Raw genomic sequence first — 18288 nt, 5'->3', positions numbered from 1 at the left:
CACCTCTGCTGATGTCTGGCAGCTCGGGGGACAGCTTCACACGTGGGCTGCTAGCACAACACAGCCCTGCCGCCCTCCCTAAGTGTATTTCAGGCTTCAGGCACTGGCTCAGGATGTCCCCGCCCCCTGGTTCTGGTTGGAGGTGTGACCCATTTGCATATTCATAAGCATGTTCGCAGGGCGGGGCGAGTCACTGATAAGGAGCTGGAGAAGGGTGTGGGAGGGGGTTGTCTCCATCTGGCTGCGTGGGGGGCCCAGGGCCCTTAGAAGGCAAGATGCCTGAGGCCCCCCCCAGGAGCCTGAGCCCTAGGGGGCTGGGCATAAGGCGGGACTTGGGGGAGGAGGCAGCAGGCCCACAACTAGGTGCTGGACCGAGCACCGAGCACGGAGCCCTCTGCGGCGGGAGTGGGAAGAAGCGCTAGGAGATGGGACCTGGTGGGGTCGGGTCAGGGTGCCCGGAAGGCAGGAGGCGTGTGAAGGCAGAGGGAGCCCTCGTGTGGGGCACCTCCCAAGGTCGGGAGCACCATGGAGCGCCCAGAGCGGCGGGAGGGCAGGCAAGGGGACGCTGGGCTCGAGCGGTGGCGCGTGCCAGCAGGCTGGCATCTGGTGGGCCGGGGGCCGGGGAGGTCTGGGCGGGGCAGTGACCCCGAGCCTGGTACCCCAGGAGCTGGAGTTCCTGCGCGTGGCCAAGAAGGAGAAGCTGCGGGAAGCCACGGAGGCGAAGCGGAACCTGCGGAAGGAGATCGAACGCCTCCGCGCGGAGAATGAGAAGAAGATGAAAGAGGCCAACGAGGCCCGGCTGCGCCTTAAGCGGGAGCTGGAGCAGGCGCGGCAGGTCCGGGTGTGCGACAAGGGCTGTGAGGCCGGCCGCCTGCGCGCCAAGTACTCAGCCCAGGTACACGGGGCCCAGTGCAGGCGAGGCCGCGGGGCAGAGCTGTGTGGCTGGGAAGTCGTGGCTGTCCTGCCAGCCAGGGTCCGGGAATAGGCGGTGGGCACAGCAGCTCCTCCTCCGGCCTCACTGATGCCCCAGGGGCCTGGCCTCGGCAGTGGCAGCCGGAGGCCAACGCCCGTGGGGTTTGGGGAGCACCCACCTTTTGGGCTCAGTGTGCTGGGCTGGTGGCAGGAGCGTTCCAGACTCTTCCAGGCCGTGGTCACTGGGTGCTCTCGCCAGCAGCCTGCGTCCTGGTGGGCGGCGTCTGGCTGGGTGGCGCGTGGGTGTGTGTGTGGGGGGGGAGGGGGGCGCTCCTGACACATGGCGTCCTTGCAGATCGAGGACCTGCAGGTGAAGCTGCAACACGCGGAGGCTGACCGCGAGCAGCTCCGGGCCGACCTTCTGCGTGAGCGTGAGGCCCGTGAACATCTGGAGAAGGTGGTGAAGGAGCTGCAGGAGCAGCTGTGGCCGCGGCCCCGCCCGGAGGCTGCGGGCAGCGAAAGCGTGGCTGAGCTGGAGCCCTAGCCGGACCCACTGCCTGCTGCCCCGGTGCGGACGCCACGGGGAGAGGGTGACGGCGCCATGCCAGCCGCCAGCCGGAGGCTCTGCGTGCATCGTGGGGCCTGCCCTCTTTCCAGTCCATATAGCACAACGTCTTACTGTGCCTACAACCAAGCGAGTGTTTGGAACCACATACTTTTGGAATCCACTGCAAAATTTTCTACTGGCCAAGTTCAAGTGCGCAAGCGGGGTCCCCAGCTGCAGCCAGAAACAAGGCCAGCTCGGTGGCTGCGTCTGGCCTCTGCTTGCTGGAACAGTAATATTACACTTTTGTTATAAGCTATTTAAAACCAATAAGGAGACTTGATATTCAGAAAAAGTCAACACGTTTTTTAATGACTAACTTTTAAAAGCCCCACCAACACGTGACGCCATCCGAGGACCCACTAAGGGAGCTGGGGTGGCAGCTGCCCGGTCCCCTGAAGCCATCACAGCTCATCTGCGCCCACGGCTGCATGAGGACAGGAAGGGTTTTTCTCCAGAGTCTATTTTTTCAGCGACGAGGACCCAGGTCTCCTGTGCTGCCGCCGGGAAGAGCGAGGAAAGCGCCGTGCGCACGGTGAGCCGGAACACTGCCGCCTTACACCCGCCTGCCGCGCCCGTCCTGTCGCCATCAGCAGGTGTGTTCAGAAATGCTGCGCCTGCGCCTAGGGGCACCGTCTGTCGGGGAGGTGACAGAAGATGGTCCGCGCCCTTTGACCACCCACAGCGACCCCTTAGCTGAGCAAACATCGCTCTTTCATCTTGGGACTGAGGCTGCAGCATTGGAACAAAACAGCATTATTTCACTTTTTCTTTTTGTTTGTTTGTTCATTTAAACGTATATTTAGAACTGCACTTTGTCAAAATTTTTCCCTTTTTATTCCCCAGTTAACTGAGGTTTTTACTCTTCAAATATTGCAAACCGATCTCTAGAGCAGGTCACACATCCTCAGTGCTCGAGTGTTTGGAAACCCCTCTGGTGCTTGGTTGAACAAGGGAAAACGAAAATGCAAAAACTGAACTTCGGGGGGTAGTTCTGTGCCTTCCAGCATCTTGTACAGCAAACCCTGACTCGTCTTTTTACCCCCAAATACCCGTCTTCAGTAGCGATTGAATCTGCCACTATCAAAAAAAGTTACTTGCATTTATTCCAAATAATCTCGTTTACTCGCGACTGTTTATGCAAATTGTATAAGGTTTCTTATGCCCAAGCTTGAAAATTATTTCCCAGTAGACAAGAGGCACTACCCACCCTGAAGCGGCGGTATTTATTTACATTAAGATCCTACGGGAATTCTTCGCCTGAGTCCGTTTTAACACCGCGCAGCCGCACGCACACGGAGGCGGAGCCGGCCGGGGCAGCCGCAGACGGCCGCGGGAGACGTGGGTGCGATATCCTCTGCAGGGTTTTGCCTTGGTTTACTGGGGGGGGGCCAGGGGCTGCTGGACCCCCTTCTAAAGTGCAATGCAAAAGGGACATCATGTATATGCAGCGTTTGTTTGGGTTTTTGTGTTTTTTTGCTTTTGTTTTTCTTTTTGCAGTTATTCAATCTGTATGCATGGATGGAGTTTTTAACCTGCCGTACGTATATCCACCGATGGGCATTATTACCGCGTCGTGTAAGGGTCGGTTGTGTCACGCAGCACTCAGAATGCTGTGCTCAGCCTTCTTTTTCCAGAGTTGTGTTTTTTTCAGTCATTTCTTTAAGGGAAACTAAATGGTGTAGTTGGAGCAAAGCTTTAAGTGTGTCGGTGTGCTTCTGTGTGGCTGTGCTCTGCCAAGTCTGAAAGTCGCAGTGAGACCGAGGCCCTGGGACGTGTCCCCCAGGCCGCCCAGGTTACCCTGGTTGCTCCTGAGTTGCCAGGCTCCAGAGGGAGATGAACGTTTCTAAGGTGTGTGTGAGGGCACCGTCTCTTCTTGCCCTTGCACTGTTCCCTCCGGTCACCTGCGTGTCTCTGCCATCGATCAGGTCCATGCCTCCACGAGGTGACTTTGTCCCCAAATGTCGGGAAGACCTGGATATGCAGTGGCAGCTGGTCCCCAAGAGCTTGGAGGACCTGGACCCTGGGAAGGCCTTGTCCCACTCAGGCCTGCCCTTCCTGAGGCCCTTGGAGCCAGCGGGGTGGGAATCAGCCAAGGTGTGTGCCCTTCACCAGCAGCTGGGCCTTTCTGGGCAGCTCCCCGGGTGAGGGGGCGAGGAGGGGGGCTGGCCACTTCCATCCTCAGGGTGCAGCTCCACTCTGCAGGCCCAGGCTGGCCCCAAGCCCGAGACCTGCATCCTGTGGGTGCAGCTGCAGCTCAGATCTTTCCAGAACGGAGGAGAGGGGTCCATCCTGTAGGCTGTCAACTCCCTGTGTGTGACACCCACTACCGAAATGATTGTGTGTTCAGTTTAATTACTCATTATTTCTATGCTGAAAGAAGACTTAATGAAGGGAAAAAACAGCAATAACATATCAGGAGCAGCTAACTCATACACATAATACTCTGCTTTTCGTACGGAACTTGCTGGTGTACAAGCGTTGCCCTGTAAATACTCCCTCACACTCTGTGTCACGTGTGTGTGGTGGCTCCCCCTCCAGAGACCCTTTCTCACCTGGCAGTTGTCTTGTGTTCTGGGTTGTTTGTCACTGAGCAAGAACACGCTGCCGGCCTCCGCGTGAGCCTCCCACTCTTCCCGCCGCACCCCCTACCACCGCCACCACCAGGCCGGACGGGGTGGGGAAGTGGCGTGTTTTTGCTCAGAGCCAGGAGTCACAAACGACATTTTTTTTCAGTTAAGGAAAAAAACACAGCTCTACCTTGTATCCGCCAGGAGCGTCTGCATCGCGGCCCGTTCTCTCCTTCGCTGCTGCTAATGACAATATGATGACTTACTCTACTATTGGAGAACTATTTTTATGTAATTAATGTATGCTCTCCTGTTTATAAATGCCTGATTTAAAAAGAAAAAGAGAAAAAGCTTGGCATATTTATCTACTTCGCTCTGTACCTGTTAGTCCTTTGGCACCCACCCCCAAACAGAGGACCTTGTACAATAAAGGACTTTGAGAGTACCCATGGCCACCATGCTTGGGCGCCCCCACAGTCCCCTCCTCAGCCCCACACTCCTTCCCCACCCCCGGGCGCCATCCGGGCCTGAGCCTAGGGGAGGGGAAGGGGTGTCAGTCTGCCAGTCAGACCGGGAGGGCCTTCAGTCTCCACTGACCCCACGTGGACAAAGGGCATGGGTGGGCAGCTCCCTGGCCGGGGTGCCCTCTGTACCCCTAGGTCACTCTGAGCTGTGGCCCCTCATACTATGGATGTCAGCTGGAGGCCCTGCCCGGCCAGACTGGGGCAGGAGATGGGATGGGTGGGCCCTTCCAGGCCCTGCCTCTCTCGGGCCTGGAGACCTGCCCCCCAGGAATAGATGACCAGCTCCCCACAGAGCTGTCTTTAACAGGGAGGGTGACAGGTGATGTCAGAACTCTGAACCCAATGTGTTACGCTGAGGGAGAAGCATGGGCTCCCCCACTGAGCTGGTCCCCAGGGCGCCGAGCTTCCTGTGGCCACCTACATCTGGCCTCCCAGCCCGGCCCCAGCCCTTCAGTGGTCACCTGCAGAAACGGGGCTGTGGGGATTGAGGCACACCCAAGCTTAGGACTCCCAGGTTCCTGTCGTGTCCCTCCAACCTTGGGAACCCCCACAAACCTGGGCCCAGAAGTGCTACTGCACAGAGACCCCTGGGGAGGGGGTACAAGATGGTGGCCTGGGAAGGCCCACGCCACCCCAGGGCTGGGCTTCCACCCAGGCCAGGCTGGGGGTGAGAACAGTGGGGCCCAGGAGAAAGCCCCCACTCCCCTGGTGTGGTACCACCTAGGGCCTGAGACCAGCGTGATAGACCAGTGGGATGGGGCAGGCCCGGGAGGCTGGTCCCTAAGCCGCAGCCCCAGTCCTGCTGTGCGTCAGCTGGGAGTCCTGCCTGGGGTTCTGGGAGCCCCGAGGTGTGGATGACAAACCTACCTGGATGGGGCACACCTGAGGACCCACACCCTCTGCTCCCAAGAGCGCCCACCACCACCACCAGAGCGGCCTCCCTCAGCCCGTCACTGGGCCTGGCTCCCTTTCCCTCTGCCTCTCGCTGAGCTGTGGGGCCCCTGCCTGGGCAGGGCTGGACACCTGGGTGCCCCCCAGGGTGCCCTTCCGGCTTCACATGCCCAGAGGAGGGAGAGGGAGCAAAGGCAAGGTGGCCAGACCCAGTGGTCCAGGTTCCTGGGCCTTGCGGTTGTCTGCCCAACCACGGCCTCTGCCTGGATGTCGGAGGCGCCTCTCAGCACTGTCCACCAGTGAGTGGACAGCTGTCCACTGCAGCTGCTCAGGGGTTCCAGAGGCCCCTGCAGCCATAGGTGTGAGCTGAGGGGACCCAGGCCCTGCTTACGCCCAATGTCGGCCCATTGGACCTTTCTCCCAGCCCACCTGGAGGGGCAGCATGACCTTGGTGACCTCCTGGACTTGTCCTCACTGGGTGTTGAGTCCCACCACCGGTGTCCCTTCCCCAGGACCTGCCAGGTGTGTGCCCTGTGCTCTAGGCCCTGCTTGTGACCAGAGCTGCTGCGAGGCCTGGTCCTGGGTCCTCTGCCTGGTGACAGCCTTTCATCCTTCCCCAGAGCATTTCCTGCTGCCAGCGCCCAGTCCCCTTGGCCCTCAGGGCTCTCATCCTGTCTCACTGCTCGGAAGGTCCAAATGCCACCGAGGTCCCCACTTTAAGAGAAATGAGGGGTGAGGCCACAGGGGCAGGAGGCGGTCCTCTGGGGGATAGTACAGGAGGGGACTGCTTTGGGGGTGGCTGACCCTGATGGAGGCCAAGGCAGGCAGTGTGCGGTGCCCATATGGCCATGTGGGGGCCTTGGAGCTGGGTGGACAGTGTCCTGACAGCTCCTGGGGTCCCTGGGTTGCATTTTGGATATAAACTTAACAGCGTTAAAGGGCTCTGGGCACCTTCAACCCAGGGCAGACAAGACAGGTCGCCTGGCATCAGAACCCCCTTCCTGAAGCCGTTCTGAGGGGTCAGGGAGCCCCTGAGAGCTCCGGGGAGAGTTCTGCGTGGGACAGACCCCCTCCTCGGGTATTCCTGGGAAGAGGGCAAAGGTCGGAGGACACAGGATGACCCTTCCTGGCCACCCCTGGGCCACGCTGGCCAGGGCCTCTGCTGGGACCCACTGGCTGTCTCACAGCCTGGCCTTGTCTCCCCAGAGCCTGGTCCTGGCCCTGCGCCCCAGTCAGCCTCCTGCACAGGCCACCCTCTGGCCCCTCCCCTGCTGGTGCCACAGGCCTGGGGGTGAAGTGAGCCCAGGCTGGTGTTCCTGGGAGCCCACTGCATAACCCCCACCCCCAGTCTGTCCCTGCATACCCCCCACCCCCGGCTTTCACTTCTGCTTCAGTCGCCTGCAGCCAGGGCTCCGCCCTCTCCCCTGCTCTCAGCTGTGCCTGCCTCTCTCCATCTTGGGGTCTCTGCCCCTCCTCCAGTCGGTAGGCCCCAGAGCCGCAGTCTGGCCCCCAGGCCCCCAGCCACCGCCCTGTGGTCAGGGGCTGACTGCAGGCCGAGAACTTGGCCCTTATCTGGGGAGGCGGATGCCAGGCGCGCCCTGGTGGAAAGGGGAAGCTGCCTGCCCACTTACAGCGACAGCTGCACAGCCCACCCTCCTCTCGCTGGGCAGGCCCTCGGTGTGGCCCTCAGCCGCCACCCCACCCATGCCCCTCGCGCAGAGCCCCTCCCTGGCCCCTCTCCCTCACTTCTGCCTGTCCTGTCACAGGGTCACTCCTTGCTGGCCAAGAAGAGACAAGCAGGCCTGAGTCAGATGAGGGCGGCTCACGACAGTCCAGGACCCCCGCCCACACTCTGCTCGCCAGGCCTCTGGGATGCTGGTGGTCCCAGAGCAGCTGGCCAGGGCCCCGGCCATACATGGGTGATGTGGGTGACCACCACCTACAGGGACATGGGGATCCCATAGGGAAAATGGGGCCTGGCCCCTAGGGCAGGCTGTGCCCTCATGAGAGGGTGCGGCTGTGACCCTGCCGCGCTGGCCCCAGCAGGATGTGAAGCCAATCCCAGCAGGATAGGATTCCAGACCCTCCTCACTGAAACACTGAACTCTGGGGACAGCAGCCCCGCACCCTCTTGTCTGCCTTGCCTACTGCCAGGCCTTGGAAGGTGGGGGACAGCACTTTTGGGGCCTGGGAGCCCGCCAGCCCCGACCCCACATGTACTGATGACGTGCGCCCTGCAGGCCTCACGCACACAGCCATCTGTGCCCAGGCCTGTGCCAGGGGCTGCGGGCCGCGGGGGCCAAGGCGCCCAGCCTGGAGCAGGTGGCCCCACTGCTGGGGGTGGACAGACAGGTGGAGCCGGCCTGGCTTGTCTTTGGAGCGTCCTGCACTGGGCAGGTGTCCGGCTGCGCTGGGGTGAGGCCTTCCTGCTCTGTGCCTGGCCTGGCAGCCCTTACCGGCAGGAAGCTTTGCCCAAGCTCTCTCCCCAGGTCCCTCCTGCTGCCACAGAGCCTCATTCCAGAAACCTCCGGGGACAGGCACCTTGTGAAGGGGGCAGCGTGAGGTCAGGGCTCAGGTTCCTGTCCCAATGAGGCTCCCATCAGAGGGTACATGTCCAGGCCCACCTGAGTCCAGCTCCAGGCCCAGGCAGGAGAGGGGGCCCCGGTGCCCAACAACGCCCCCCAATACTGAGCTGCAGCCCCGGGGACAAGCCCAGAGAGGCAGGCCATGTCCAGGTCCCATGTCCACCAGGGGGGTCATGGGTGTGGCCTTGGCGTGCACATGCTGGTGTGCACGTGAGCCTGCAAGTGTAGCTGTGCCCACCCCATCACCCTCCACGTCCGCACCTTGGCCCTCCCTCCATGTTCCCCCAAACCTTCCATGTCGCCCCTACCATCCCCTCTCCCTCCCTGACACGCTTCTCCTCCCCCACACTCAGAACCCTCTGGCCTCTCCTGCCAGTTGGCCCTGGCCAGACTGCTCGTGGAGACCATGCCAGGCCGGGCCCACTCCAATGAGCACAGACTCCCTGGCCTGGCCGGCCTACTCCAGCGGCACTCCAGGCTCCATCGTCCATCTCGGCGCGGCTCCCAGGTCTACAGCCAGGTATCATTAGAAGCCCCCCTTCCCCTAAGGAAGGTGTGCACTTCATACCCTCCAAAGCCAAACCTCCCAGGTTCCGGCCAGGTGGGTGGGGTGGGGGTCAGTGGGTGACTCTCACTGGGCCTGGCAGAGGGTTCTGGGGGGCTGGGTTTGGCAGCTGCTTCTTAAGGTCATGTTGTTCTGTGTCCTCTGTGCCCCTCTGTGGGGCTCCTGGCCACAGCAGCTCCAGTGGGACCACCAGGACAGATGCCAGCCTGTGAGCGGGAGAGGGCAGCACACACGGGCAGGAGCTGGGAAGAGCCGCAGACCCTCTCCTGCCCAGCAAGTGGGTGTGGGGTCTGGGGGCTCCACTGGATGAGGAACGGGCTGGGCCACAGGGACTGACGGGACCCAGGTCCTCAGAGGGGATGGCAGGGCCGGAGGAGCCAGGAGTGGGAGGGACACATCTCCCGGGGCAGGGGTCTCCTGGCCTTAGGAGGCCGGCATCTACTGCAGTGTACGCATGCGTGTGCACACATGTGCAAGGACACGTGTGCAAGGACACGCCTGGGCTGCAGGGCTGGGCAGTGCGAGGAGCGCCATCAGGACCAGCAAGCAACACACCTCCTGCGCACGCTCTGCCACTGTGCTCAGGACTCCTGTGCTGGACTCACTGAGATGGCACCAACACGGGAGAGGTGACCCCAGTGCTGGGGCTGGCAGCCCAGTTCAGGTGCGGCTCCAGAGGCCGACCAGCCTCCTCCATGCCCTCTCCACTTGGGCATTGGCGGCTGCAGGAGCAAGGCAAGGTGACCAGAGTTCCCGTGGGGTCCAAACTCCACCCGCCTGCCCTTGGCTGGGCCTTGACCTGGTGGGTGTGTGGCTCACACCCTGACTTCCTGTTTCTAAGAAAACTGGTCCCAGAAAAGGCTCCTGTGGTTTGGGGAGGAGGCTCCCTGCCCAGGTCTGGGGAGCACTATGGTGGGCTGGGAGAGGGTGTTGCTGGGTCCAGACTCCAGGGGTTGTGAGGAGGGCTGCAGTGGGTGCGGCCTGCTGGTGTCACTGGCCCCTGTCACTGGTGAACGATCTGCCTTCCCCCCATGCCGACTTCCCCAGGCAGAAGGCAGAGGCTCGCTGGGACAGGCCTGAGTGTTTGGGGGCCCAGCTGGTTGGGGCTTCTCAGGCCTCAATATGGCCACCCTGGGTCTAGTCTCCTCTACGACTGACAATGTGTGATGGTCTCCCCTGCAGGCCCCCCTGTCAGACACGGGCCCTCCCCACACCCATCCTGCACCCCAAGCTTGGGGTTGGCAGTGGGCAGGGGTGCCCAGGGCAGAGGGCCTTGCAGTGGAGCAACCTTGCTGCTGATGCGTTAGGCCCCCCGCCCTTCCCTCATCCCTGGGCGGGGGCACAAAACCTCCCAGGAGTTCTAGTGCTGGTTCCTGGTCCTTCTGGCCTGGCAGGAAGCCGGCCGAGAGGGTACGCTGTCTCCCTGCGTGTCCCCCAGGCTCGAGGGGGCCGGTGTGCCCTCGGTTAGAGGACTCCTGGCAGGCCCTTCTGGGGGGAGCCTGAGCCCTTTTGCTGCTTTCCACACGGTCCCTGTTCCTGGCCCTGAGCCCAGAACCGCGGAGGCTGGAGACGCGCCCCCCCTCCCCGCAGCCCCCAGGTCTAAGGACCCATGGAGGTGCGGGGTGCGAGCCCGAGGTGCACCCAGCATGGGCCACTCCATGCGGGGCCCGACCCCAGTGAGTCAGACGGGGGAGTGGGCGTCGCCGGGCGGTGAGTCACCGGAGGGTGTGCGCCCCGTGGGCGGTGCCCAGAGCGGGGGGGCGGACCGCCCTCCAGGAAGGCCCCCGTCTTCAGTGGGGGGCTGGGTAGCCCGCTCCTTCCACGGAGTCGCCTCCTAGGGTCCGCGGGGTCAGGGAGTGTGGGTGTGTGTGTGGGGGGGGGTGCGGAGGAAGGACCGTGCAGCTGCCGACCCCGCCGCAGCCTCAGTTCCTATTACGCGCCCCACGGAAAGCCCGACTCAGCCCCGCGCCCCCGCCGCCCGGTTTCACTTCCCCTCCCCCGTCCGGCGTCGGCTGCGGAGGCGCAGGGCTCGACCTGAACTCTGCGCCGCCGCCTGGGACCCCGATGGGGGGTGGGCGGGGGGCTTCTGGCGGGAGCAGCGACGGGGCCCCGGGGGCGGCCCTCCGAGAGCCCCCGCCCCCCGCCCGGGTTGCCGTCTCCACGCCTGCGCGGGGCTCCGGGGGTGGGGCCGCGCGGTCCCCCTGCGGCCGCGGGCCGAGCCCTCCTCCCGCTATCCACGCGAGGGGCGTGGCCTGGCTCCTGCCGGCGGGGGGCGGAGCGAGTACGGGCGGGGCCCCCGAGTTGGAACGCGGTGGGGACCCAGCGGGGGAGTGGCCCTCAGGAAGGGGGGTCGGCAGGAAGCGCCCCCTTCGTCGTGAACGCATTAGCCCTTCCCACTTCTGCGTGGGGGAGGGGCTGGCTGGGCGGGTCCCTCGAAGGCGGGGAAGGGTCTTGTGGGAGCGCGGAGCTGGGGCTAGGATGGGGGGTCCCGCGTGCTCCGATCATTTGCTCCTGCGGGGGGAGGACGCTGATGTAACCAGGTGTCTGGAGTCAAAGCGCCGGGGGCCTGGGGTCGCGGGGGTGGGGTGGGCGGTCGGGGAAAGGCCGTGGGCGTGGGCCCAGCGCGACCCTGGCGGGCAGCAGAGGCGAAAACCGCAGCTCCCTGCGGGCCGGATGAGCGCGGGTAGGGGCGCCAGCCCCCGAGGCGGGGCTGTGGTGCACCCCAGAAGGCTCCCGCTCGGCCTGCTTGGATGCCCTTTCTCTAGGGTCCCGCCCCCGTATTCCGGCCAATCCGGAGGAAAACCCTTTCATTTAAGACCCTGCCGCCCCCTGAGCCCGGGAAAGCGTCCCTGCGCGGCCAGATCCCCGCCAGGCTCCATAGAGGCGCCAGGCCCTCTCCTCCTGAGTGTCCTGCAACAGGCCCGTAGGCGCAGACTTGAGCTGTCACCGCTGGGGCGGGCGGGCGGGGCTTGGGCAGGGGGGCGGTGTCGCACCGCCTTCGGGGCAGCCCCATGGCCCCCAGCGGCTCTCCTCTCCGAGCCCCACTGCCCTGGCCGCTGGTGGCTTGGCCGGGCTCCTGGGGATGCTAGCAGGGCCCTGGGTGGGAGGTGGGGTGGAGTTGCAGGATGCACCTACGGGACACCTCAAGACCGCGGAAGGCCAAGTGGTGATGGTGACCTGCTCCACTTTTAAAAATGCCCCCCCTTTCCTTGCCCAGGTCATCAGGATGGTGACCCCTTAATCCACCCACCCTGCTTCTCCCTGAGCTAGTTGTCCACCACTTGGGACCCCACCTCCCCCTGCCCAGCCCACAGCCAGGCCTGGCTCTGCCTTGTCTCTGGTGCCTCTTTCCCCCCGGGCCCCCTCCTGCCCTTCTCCACCAGCACACAACAGGCCCAGCACCCCACTCCTGGCCTCAAGCCCCTCCCATCCCTGCTGTCTAGCAGGTTCTTTCCTGATCAGGGCCTGTGTAGTGTCCCAGGTGCGCCCCCAAATCCCATCCAGGGCACACCCCCCTGAAGGTTCCTGCCCAGTTTCTGCCCCACCTTTGCCTTCTTTTCCAGCGGGGGCCTTGAGAGGGGAGCTCACCAAGGGTTTGCAGCCAGGATGAGACGCTGGAGGGCCATCTCCACCTGGGCCTGGTGCAGAGGTCCCTGTGGCTGCCACCGCATATGACCAGCACCTGTGCTGCGGGGAGGGCTAAGGAGGGTCAAGGGCTTGGGGGTGGGTAGCACCCCTCCCATGCCGTCCCAGGCTGCCCAGGAGGTTGGCCCCACAGACTGGCTTCCCCCCCCCCCCGCTGGGCTCTGGAGCAGCATTTGCGGGGACACGTCCTGGTTCCCAGTCTCTGGTTGTCTGGGGGTCAACTGGCTGGCTGACAGTTCTCAGAATCCCTGGGTGGAGTTACCGGGAAGAGGGGTATCCAGTGTTTTTAGGAGTGTCACGGTCCCGGGGCCACACAGGGGTTGGGAAAGGCTGCCCTGGCGTCTGAGCCTGGCACATCTGGTGTGCCCTGGCGCACAATGACAGCCTTATTTATAGTCTCCGTCAGAAAATGTCCCTGTCCATAGCAGTGGGGGCAATCTGCCTGCTTCTCAAGACCCAGGACCTGTAACCAAGATCTGCAGTGTGGGTCACTGCCTGTCCCGCTCACGACCCCGGCCACTCTGGCTCGCTGAGGGACCGCAGCAGTCTTGGGCCTGGGTTACCCAGGGCCAATGGGCAGGGGGCCCAGAGCAGACCCTCCCCACCTGCTCAGGCCCTCACTTAGCTCCCAAGGTCCCCTGTACCTGCTCTGTCTCTTTCATCTGAGAGGCCTTGGGGCTGGCCCTCAGTTGCTGTCCCCTGCCCTAAGGGGACAGGAACAGGAAGGGGCAGGCCCTGGGCAGCTGTGTCTGTTCCCAGTGGTGAGCTGTTCGCCTGGCAGTGGTCTTGCTGGAACAGGCCCGGTGACTCCCAGGACTGAGGGCTCCCAGGGTGCGGAGGGCCGCCTCAGGCGGGCAGTGAGCTGGCAGGGACCAGGCCGCACAGGAACCAGGGCACCCTCTAGGAAGCCCTGCCTGGGGGAGGGGGGTGCTCCTCACAGCTGGCCTTACCACCCGCCTGGCACCGAGACCAGGCACCCAGCCCAGGCTGTGGAGAAGAGAGGCCTCCCTGAGGAGTGTCCTGGGTGACCCGCCAGCCAGTGGGAAAGGATTCTGGGAGGAGCTGCCTGTGCCAGGTGGGGCTCGGTGGGAGGGTGGGACAGACAGGGTGGGCTCTGTTTGGTGCTGACCACAGGGCCGGCCACTGGGTAGTCTGAGAGGCTATTCTCGCCAAGGCCTAGGCCCCCACCTCTCGGTCTCTCTCTCGGTCTCTCTCTCCGTCTCTGGCATGCTGACTTGGAAGGAGGACGAGGCTCTCTCTTCATGGACCCCCTGTCCAGCCCTGGAGGAGGCTGACTGTGCTGGTGATCAGATGGCCACACGGCTAGGGCCCCAGGCCCAGGGATAGCCCTGACACTGCCCTGCCCAACTCTGGGAGCAGCGACCACTTCCCACCTGTTGTGGCCCCACCTACCAGGCCGGGCTCCAGTGCTCAGAGTTCCAGAGGGGAGTTGCAGGGCCCACTCCTGGCCTCAGCGCCCCGGCTGGGACGGGCCACCACGCCTCATCACTCTGCCCCAGAGGTCAGCGGGACCAAAGGGGGACTTGCCCTCTGTGCCCTAGGGCTCTCCAGGCCGGCTGCTGGCCATGTGGACTGGCAGGCAGGGCGATGGCCAGTCACTGGCTTAGGGTTGGGCCGTGCTGCCTCTGGGTCTCCACGGATCCAGGGTGGAGGGACGTGGGAGCTGTGGGGGCTGAGCCTGGGGGGCACTGTCTCCAGGTGAGGCCCTGCCTGGCCTGCAGGCAGCCACCTTATTGTTCTGGCTGTCGTGGTCCAGGCTGGACATGGCCCCTCGAGAGACCCTTACCTGGCATACTTGATGGCCAGGGCCCTGTCTGTGGCCACTCAGGCCCCTGCTGACCCTACCTCTTTTTGTTCTTTCTTTGAGAATTCAGGATTGGCTGGTAAGACAGTGTGAGGACTTGGGGGTCTAGTGGAGGCGGGAGTATGTGCTTCTGATGCCTGACCCCACCCAGCACTCTCCATGCCCTCAGTGGAAGTCCAGGCAAGTCCCAGGGGCTGTGGCCCCTGAAAAGTCTGCTGTCCATCAGCTGAAGTTCATTGGCCAGGGGAGGCCCCACCACCCTTGGGCACGGCCGCTCCCTCACGCACAGAGGCCTGGCAGAGGCTGGGCATTGGGTGCTATAGGGGACAGCCCACCTTCTTCACCCCAGAACCCCGGTCCTGCCCAAACACAGGCCCCTGGGGTCTGAGCGCGCCCCATCCTCACTGAACAGCGCCTCCCACCCGTGGGGCGGTGGCAGAAGCCCATGTGGTCATCTCGTTGGGCCTGACCGCCCACCAGGAAGCCGAGGTTGAGGCTCTGCCTGGACCCGCACTCGGGTTTGCTTTGATGATTCTGGAAAGTAGGGGGTTTCCAGGTCATGTGTGTGCGGAGATGTCACTACCGAGAAGCCCGCTAAGCTCCTGCCTACAGGGTGCCCAGCGTGGGCAGACCTCTACCCCACCACCTGGGAGGCCCACAGCCGTGTGCGGCCTTGACTCTGGACTTCCTTCCTTTGTGACTAAATGGCATTGACTTAGAATTAAGTGCCCAAGGACGCCGCCTGATGCTGGGAGACACAGCAGCTGCTTCTGTTCCCAGCACTTTCTTTTTCCAAAATGGAAACATTATTTTCATTGTTTTTCTTTTGACAGAAATGTGGTTTCATCTTGAAGAGAAAGAACTGCAGAGCGATTTGCCAGAATCTCGGGGGCAGACCAGGGCAGGAGATTTTGAAGAGCATGTGGGCTTTTGGCCTGCACCCTAGGCCCCGCCCCCTTGCCACACCCTCGGAGGGGGCTTGGTCCCATAGTGACCCCTCTGCCTCCAGTGCACTTGGGGAAGGGAGGAGCCAACCCCCCACCCCCCGCACCCCGGGGGGGCCCAAGCACTATGACACAGGAGTCAGCAGTTCCCACAAACAGGCCCTTTCTGGGGACTCAGGGCCGGGACACTGGCAGTCCATCGTCTCCTAATGGGCAGTCAGAGGTGGAAGTCTGCTGAACCAGGCCGGCGGTATCTGTGGCCATTTGAGATGATGGGACTAAAAAGAGGCTGGCACACCCGGCTTGCTGCCACCCCACACCTCAGGCGCAGAATTACAAGTTCCCGGTCATGGAGGTTCCAGACGCCCTTTGCCTCACTGGCTGTCATGTAAGCTCCCGCAGTGGCCTGCCCCTGCTCTGAAAGCTGGTCCTCTGGGTCCTGGGATGGAGTGCGTTGGAGAGCCACTTGGGGCCAGGGCTCTGCCCCTCGGGTCCTGCAGGGCCATCAGCTCCATCGGCTGCCCCATCCGCCAGCCCTTGATTGGGGTATCGAGGCCAGTTCACTTGTTTTGAGGAAAAACTGGGTGCGAAACCTGCTACAAGAAAAGAGGAAGGGCGAAGTGATGGGCGGCTGCCAGGGGTACGCGGGAAAGGCTCTCTGACTTTGGGTTGGCTTTGATGTAGGGGTCTTTTCCTCATCTGCTGCCTCTTGCTTTCCACACATAAGAACACAATTATGCCATGTGGACCTACCTTCTAAAGACAAATGAACCTCTTCTACATCCATCCATCATGGTAACATCCATCACCCACCCATCCACCTGCCTGGCCATCCATCCATCCATCTGTCTGTCTATCCATGCACTCATCCATCCAGTAATCCACACTTCCCTCCATCTACTCACCTACCCATCCATCCACTCACCCACCCACTCACCTATCCACCTATCCATCATCCATCATCCATCCATCCATCACCCATCCGTCTGCCCTTACACCCATCCTTCTAGCTCATCACCTGTCAGTCCTTCCTGCCTCACCTCCTTGCATTGTCTGTCTCTGTCCCCCACCCTGCCTGGCACAGCATGTGCCCGATACACTTGTTCACCAGACAGAGCTGTGCCGAGGGCCTTCTGTAGGGCACACGCTGTGCTAAGTGCTGAGCCTGCGCGATGAGCAAGCGCCTGCCTTCAGGAGATGACGAACAAGACAAGCGAAGTGGGTGGCGTGCTGGCTCGTGACGTGTGCAAAGGAGGGAAGATGAAACGGAGGGACTAGGAAGTGTCACTGGGGGTGGGTGAGGCGGCTGAGACAGGTCTCCTGGGTGCTGAGCAGCCTGGACAGAGTGAAGGGCACACGCAGAGGCCTGAGGCAGGAGTCCAGGGGCCCCTGTGGCTAGAATGGAGAGAAAGGAAGTAGGAGACGAGGGCACGAGTGGGGGGACCAGCCTTGAGGTCTGGGTAATGACTTGGGTGTGACCTGACACCTGCTCTGCGAGGAAGACATGGGCAGGGGTTGGAGCCCCAAGAGGTGTGTGGCGGGATGGGGTTGGGTGGGGGATGAGCTTTGAGGACTTGCTGGTGGCCTCAGCGTGTGAGAGAAGGCAGGGAGGTGACAATGACCTGGGTCTGAATGACATTTTGGTGTCACCAGCTGAGCAGGAGGAGCCGGGCGGGGGGGGCGCAAGCAGGAACTCAGTTTGGGGTGTGTTTAATTTGAAGTGCCCTCGATGCTCAAGGGTGGCTGACCCACCGTTGCTGCAGAGCCCATGGGGAGAGGGGGTGACAAACAACCGTCCCACTGCCAGCCTTTCCGTGCTGACCACATGTCTGGCTGCCCGCAGGCCTCCCTGGCAGCTCCCCTACTCGCATCCAGCCAGCCTCGATCACTGTGGGTGCGTTTCAGAGGCGGCTATAACATCTGAAAAGTCTCCCTGCAGACACGCACGCAGCACGTTTCCGGAAAACCAGTCCTCTGCTCACTGCATCTTGATGGACTTCCCAGGCTGCCCGCAGAGCCCCTGAGCCCCACCAAGGCAGGGGTCGTAGGAGGAGACTGAGGGGTCAGCTGGGCCAGCTTTGCTGCAGGACCCAGTGGCTGGGAACTCACCCTGGGGAGAAAGTGGGTGGTGCAGATGTGCCAGCCGAGAAGGGTGCCCAGTGACAGCACGGGTCCGGCCTGGGGACACCCAGAGGAGCCACCAAGTGTGTCCCAGGTGCGTGGGGCGGGGCCATTCCATCAGCATACAGTGCCACTCCGTAGTCAGTGTTGAATATTTTATTAAAGCCATTGGCTATGGGGTGCGTGGGGGCTCCCTTGGCACCCTCACTCAGACCCGCTGGGGAGATGGCGGCACTCCGGAACGCAGGCGCATTGTATCCTTCCTCTCACAAGGAGGTGGTCTCCTGGGAGGGCACTGGCTGCTTCTTGCTGTATCCAGGCGGCCCTCCTAGTTTGGGGCTTCGGGACCTTCTCCTGGGATGTGGAGTTGCTGGCCCGTCCCCTTTGGAGACACCCGAAGGTGTTTGAAGGCGGTGGGCAGCGTGCGGCCCAGGAACGGAGGGGTGGTCACGTCGCGGATCTTGATGACATACTCCCCTGCAAGAAATGAGACGGCGCGCGCTGGAACCGGCCCCCAGCGGCCACTGCCTGTCGGGCTCCTCCCCTCCCCACCTGCCCCGCCCCGGGGCTCCAGGCCGCCTCCTCCCTGTGACCCCAGGACCTGGCTGCCACCAGCCCGGACTGCAGGGCCCACCGTGCAGGTGAGTAAATGCATTTTGGGTAAATGGACCACCCCCAACCTCAGCGCACAGGCCCAGGCAACGCCTTGGGTGTCCTGGGGCAGAGCTTGTGGACACACGAGATCAGCTCTGTAACGTGGGCTGCTGGTCAAGGCCTCGGGAGGGTGGGCGTACCCACAGACCCCCTCCCCGCCGCCGCCGGGCCTTGTGGCTGACTGGGTGCCTGGGTCCTTTTGAAAAGACTTTCCCATCTTTTTAGGAGAAAAATAATTCATTTCCTCTAAAATGTTTTTTAAAATAAGGCTCTGAAGACCTGGTCGTCTGGGTTGTTTTTGAAGCCCCCGCCCGCCAAGCCGTGGGAAGGGTCATGGGGATCGTGGGGCAGTGGGCGGAGCCAAGGGAGGGGGCGTGGGGCGGTGGCAGAGGCTTGGGGGCGTGGCTGTGGTGTGGGCGGGGCCTGGACGTGGGGGCGGTGGGGTGGG

General features: G+C 62.8%; 2 protein-coding genes and 2 long non-coding RNA genes across 9 annotated transcripts in view; 3 read left to right on the top strand and 1 right to left on the bottom strand.

The window, feature by feature from the left end:
- SKI (SKI proto-oncogene) overlaps window positions 1-4531 on the top strand; it is a 66828-nt gene extending 62297 nt beyond the window's left edge. Inside the window, exons 6-7 of the mRNA XM_019658462.1 lie at window positions 665-895; window positions 1268-4531. Coding sequence (XP_019514007.1) covers window positions 665-895; window positions 1268-1456 — 420 coding nt within the window. The 3' untranslated portion in view covers window positions 1457-4531. The remainder of the gene's footprint in view (window positions 1-664; window positions 896-1267) is intronic.
- A 3865-nt stretch (window positions 4532-8396) lies between these two features.
- LOC109391163 (uncharacterized) lies at window positions 8397-14945 on the top strand. Of its 3 annotated transcripts, none has more exons than XR_002125742.1 (4): window positions 8397-8606; window positions 8827-8928; window positions 13539-13818; window positions 14192-14945. It is a non-coding gene; the product is annotated as an uncharacterized LOC109391163 (long non-coding RNA). The 3 variants fall into 3 exon arrangements; XR_002125741.1 differs by having other exon boundaries at window positions 8824-8928; XR_002125743.1 differs by lacking the exon at window positions 8827-8928.
- A 2382-nt stretch (window positions 14946-17327) lies between these two features.
- Window positions 17328-18288, bottom strand: part of MORN1 (MORN repeat containing 1) — a 54834-nt gene continuing 53873 nt past the window's right edge. For both annotated transcript variants that reach the window (XM_019658458.1, XM_019658457.1), the window contains one exon: window positions 17328-17663. In XM_019658458.1, the coding sequence (XP_019514003.1) occupies window positions 17515-17663 (149 nt within the window). In that variant the 3' untranslated portion in view covers window positions 17328-17514. The remainder of the gene's footprint in view (window positions 17664-18288) is intronic.
- LOC109391162 (uncharacterized) overlaps window positions 17572-18288 on the top strand; it is a 17966-nt gene continuing 17249 nt past the window's right edge. For all 3 annotated transcript variants that reach the window (XR_002125740.1, XR_002125737.1, XR_002125738.1), the window contains exon 1: window positions 17572-17827. This is a non-coding gene — a long non-coding RNA (uncharacterized LOC109391162). The remainder of the gene's footprint in view (window positions 17828-18288) is intronic.

The sequence above is a fragment of the Hipposideros armiger genome, unplaced genomic scaffold (genome assembly GCF_001890085.2).
Source record: "Hipposideros armiger isolate ML-2016 unplaced genomic scaffold, ASM189008v1 scaffold_284, whole genome shotgun sequence".
Classification (NCBI taxonomy): domain Eukaryota; kingdom Metazoa; phylum Chordata; class Mammalia; order Chiroptera; family Hipposideridae; genus Hipposideros; species Hipposideros armiger.
This window is presented reverse-complemented; position numbering and strand designations above follow the sequence as displayed.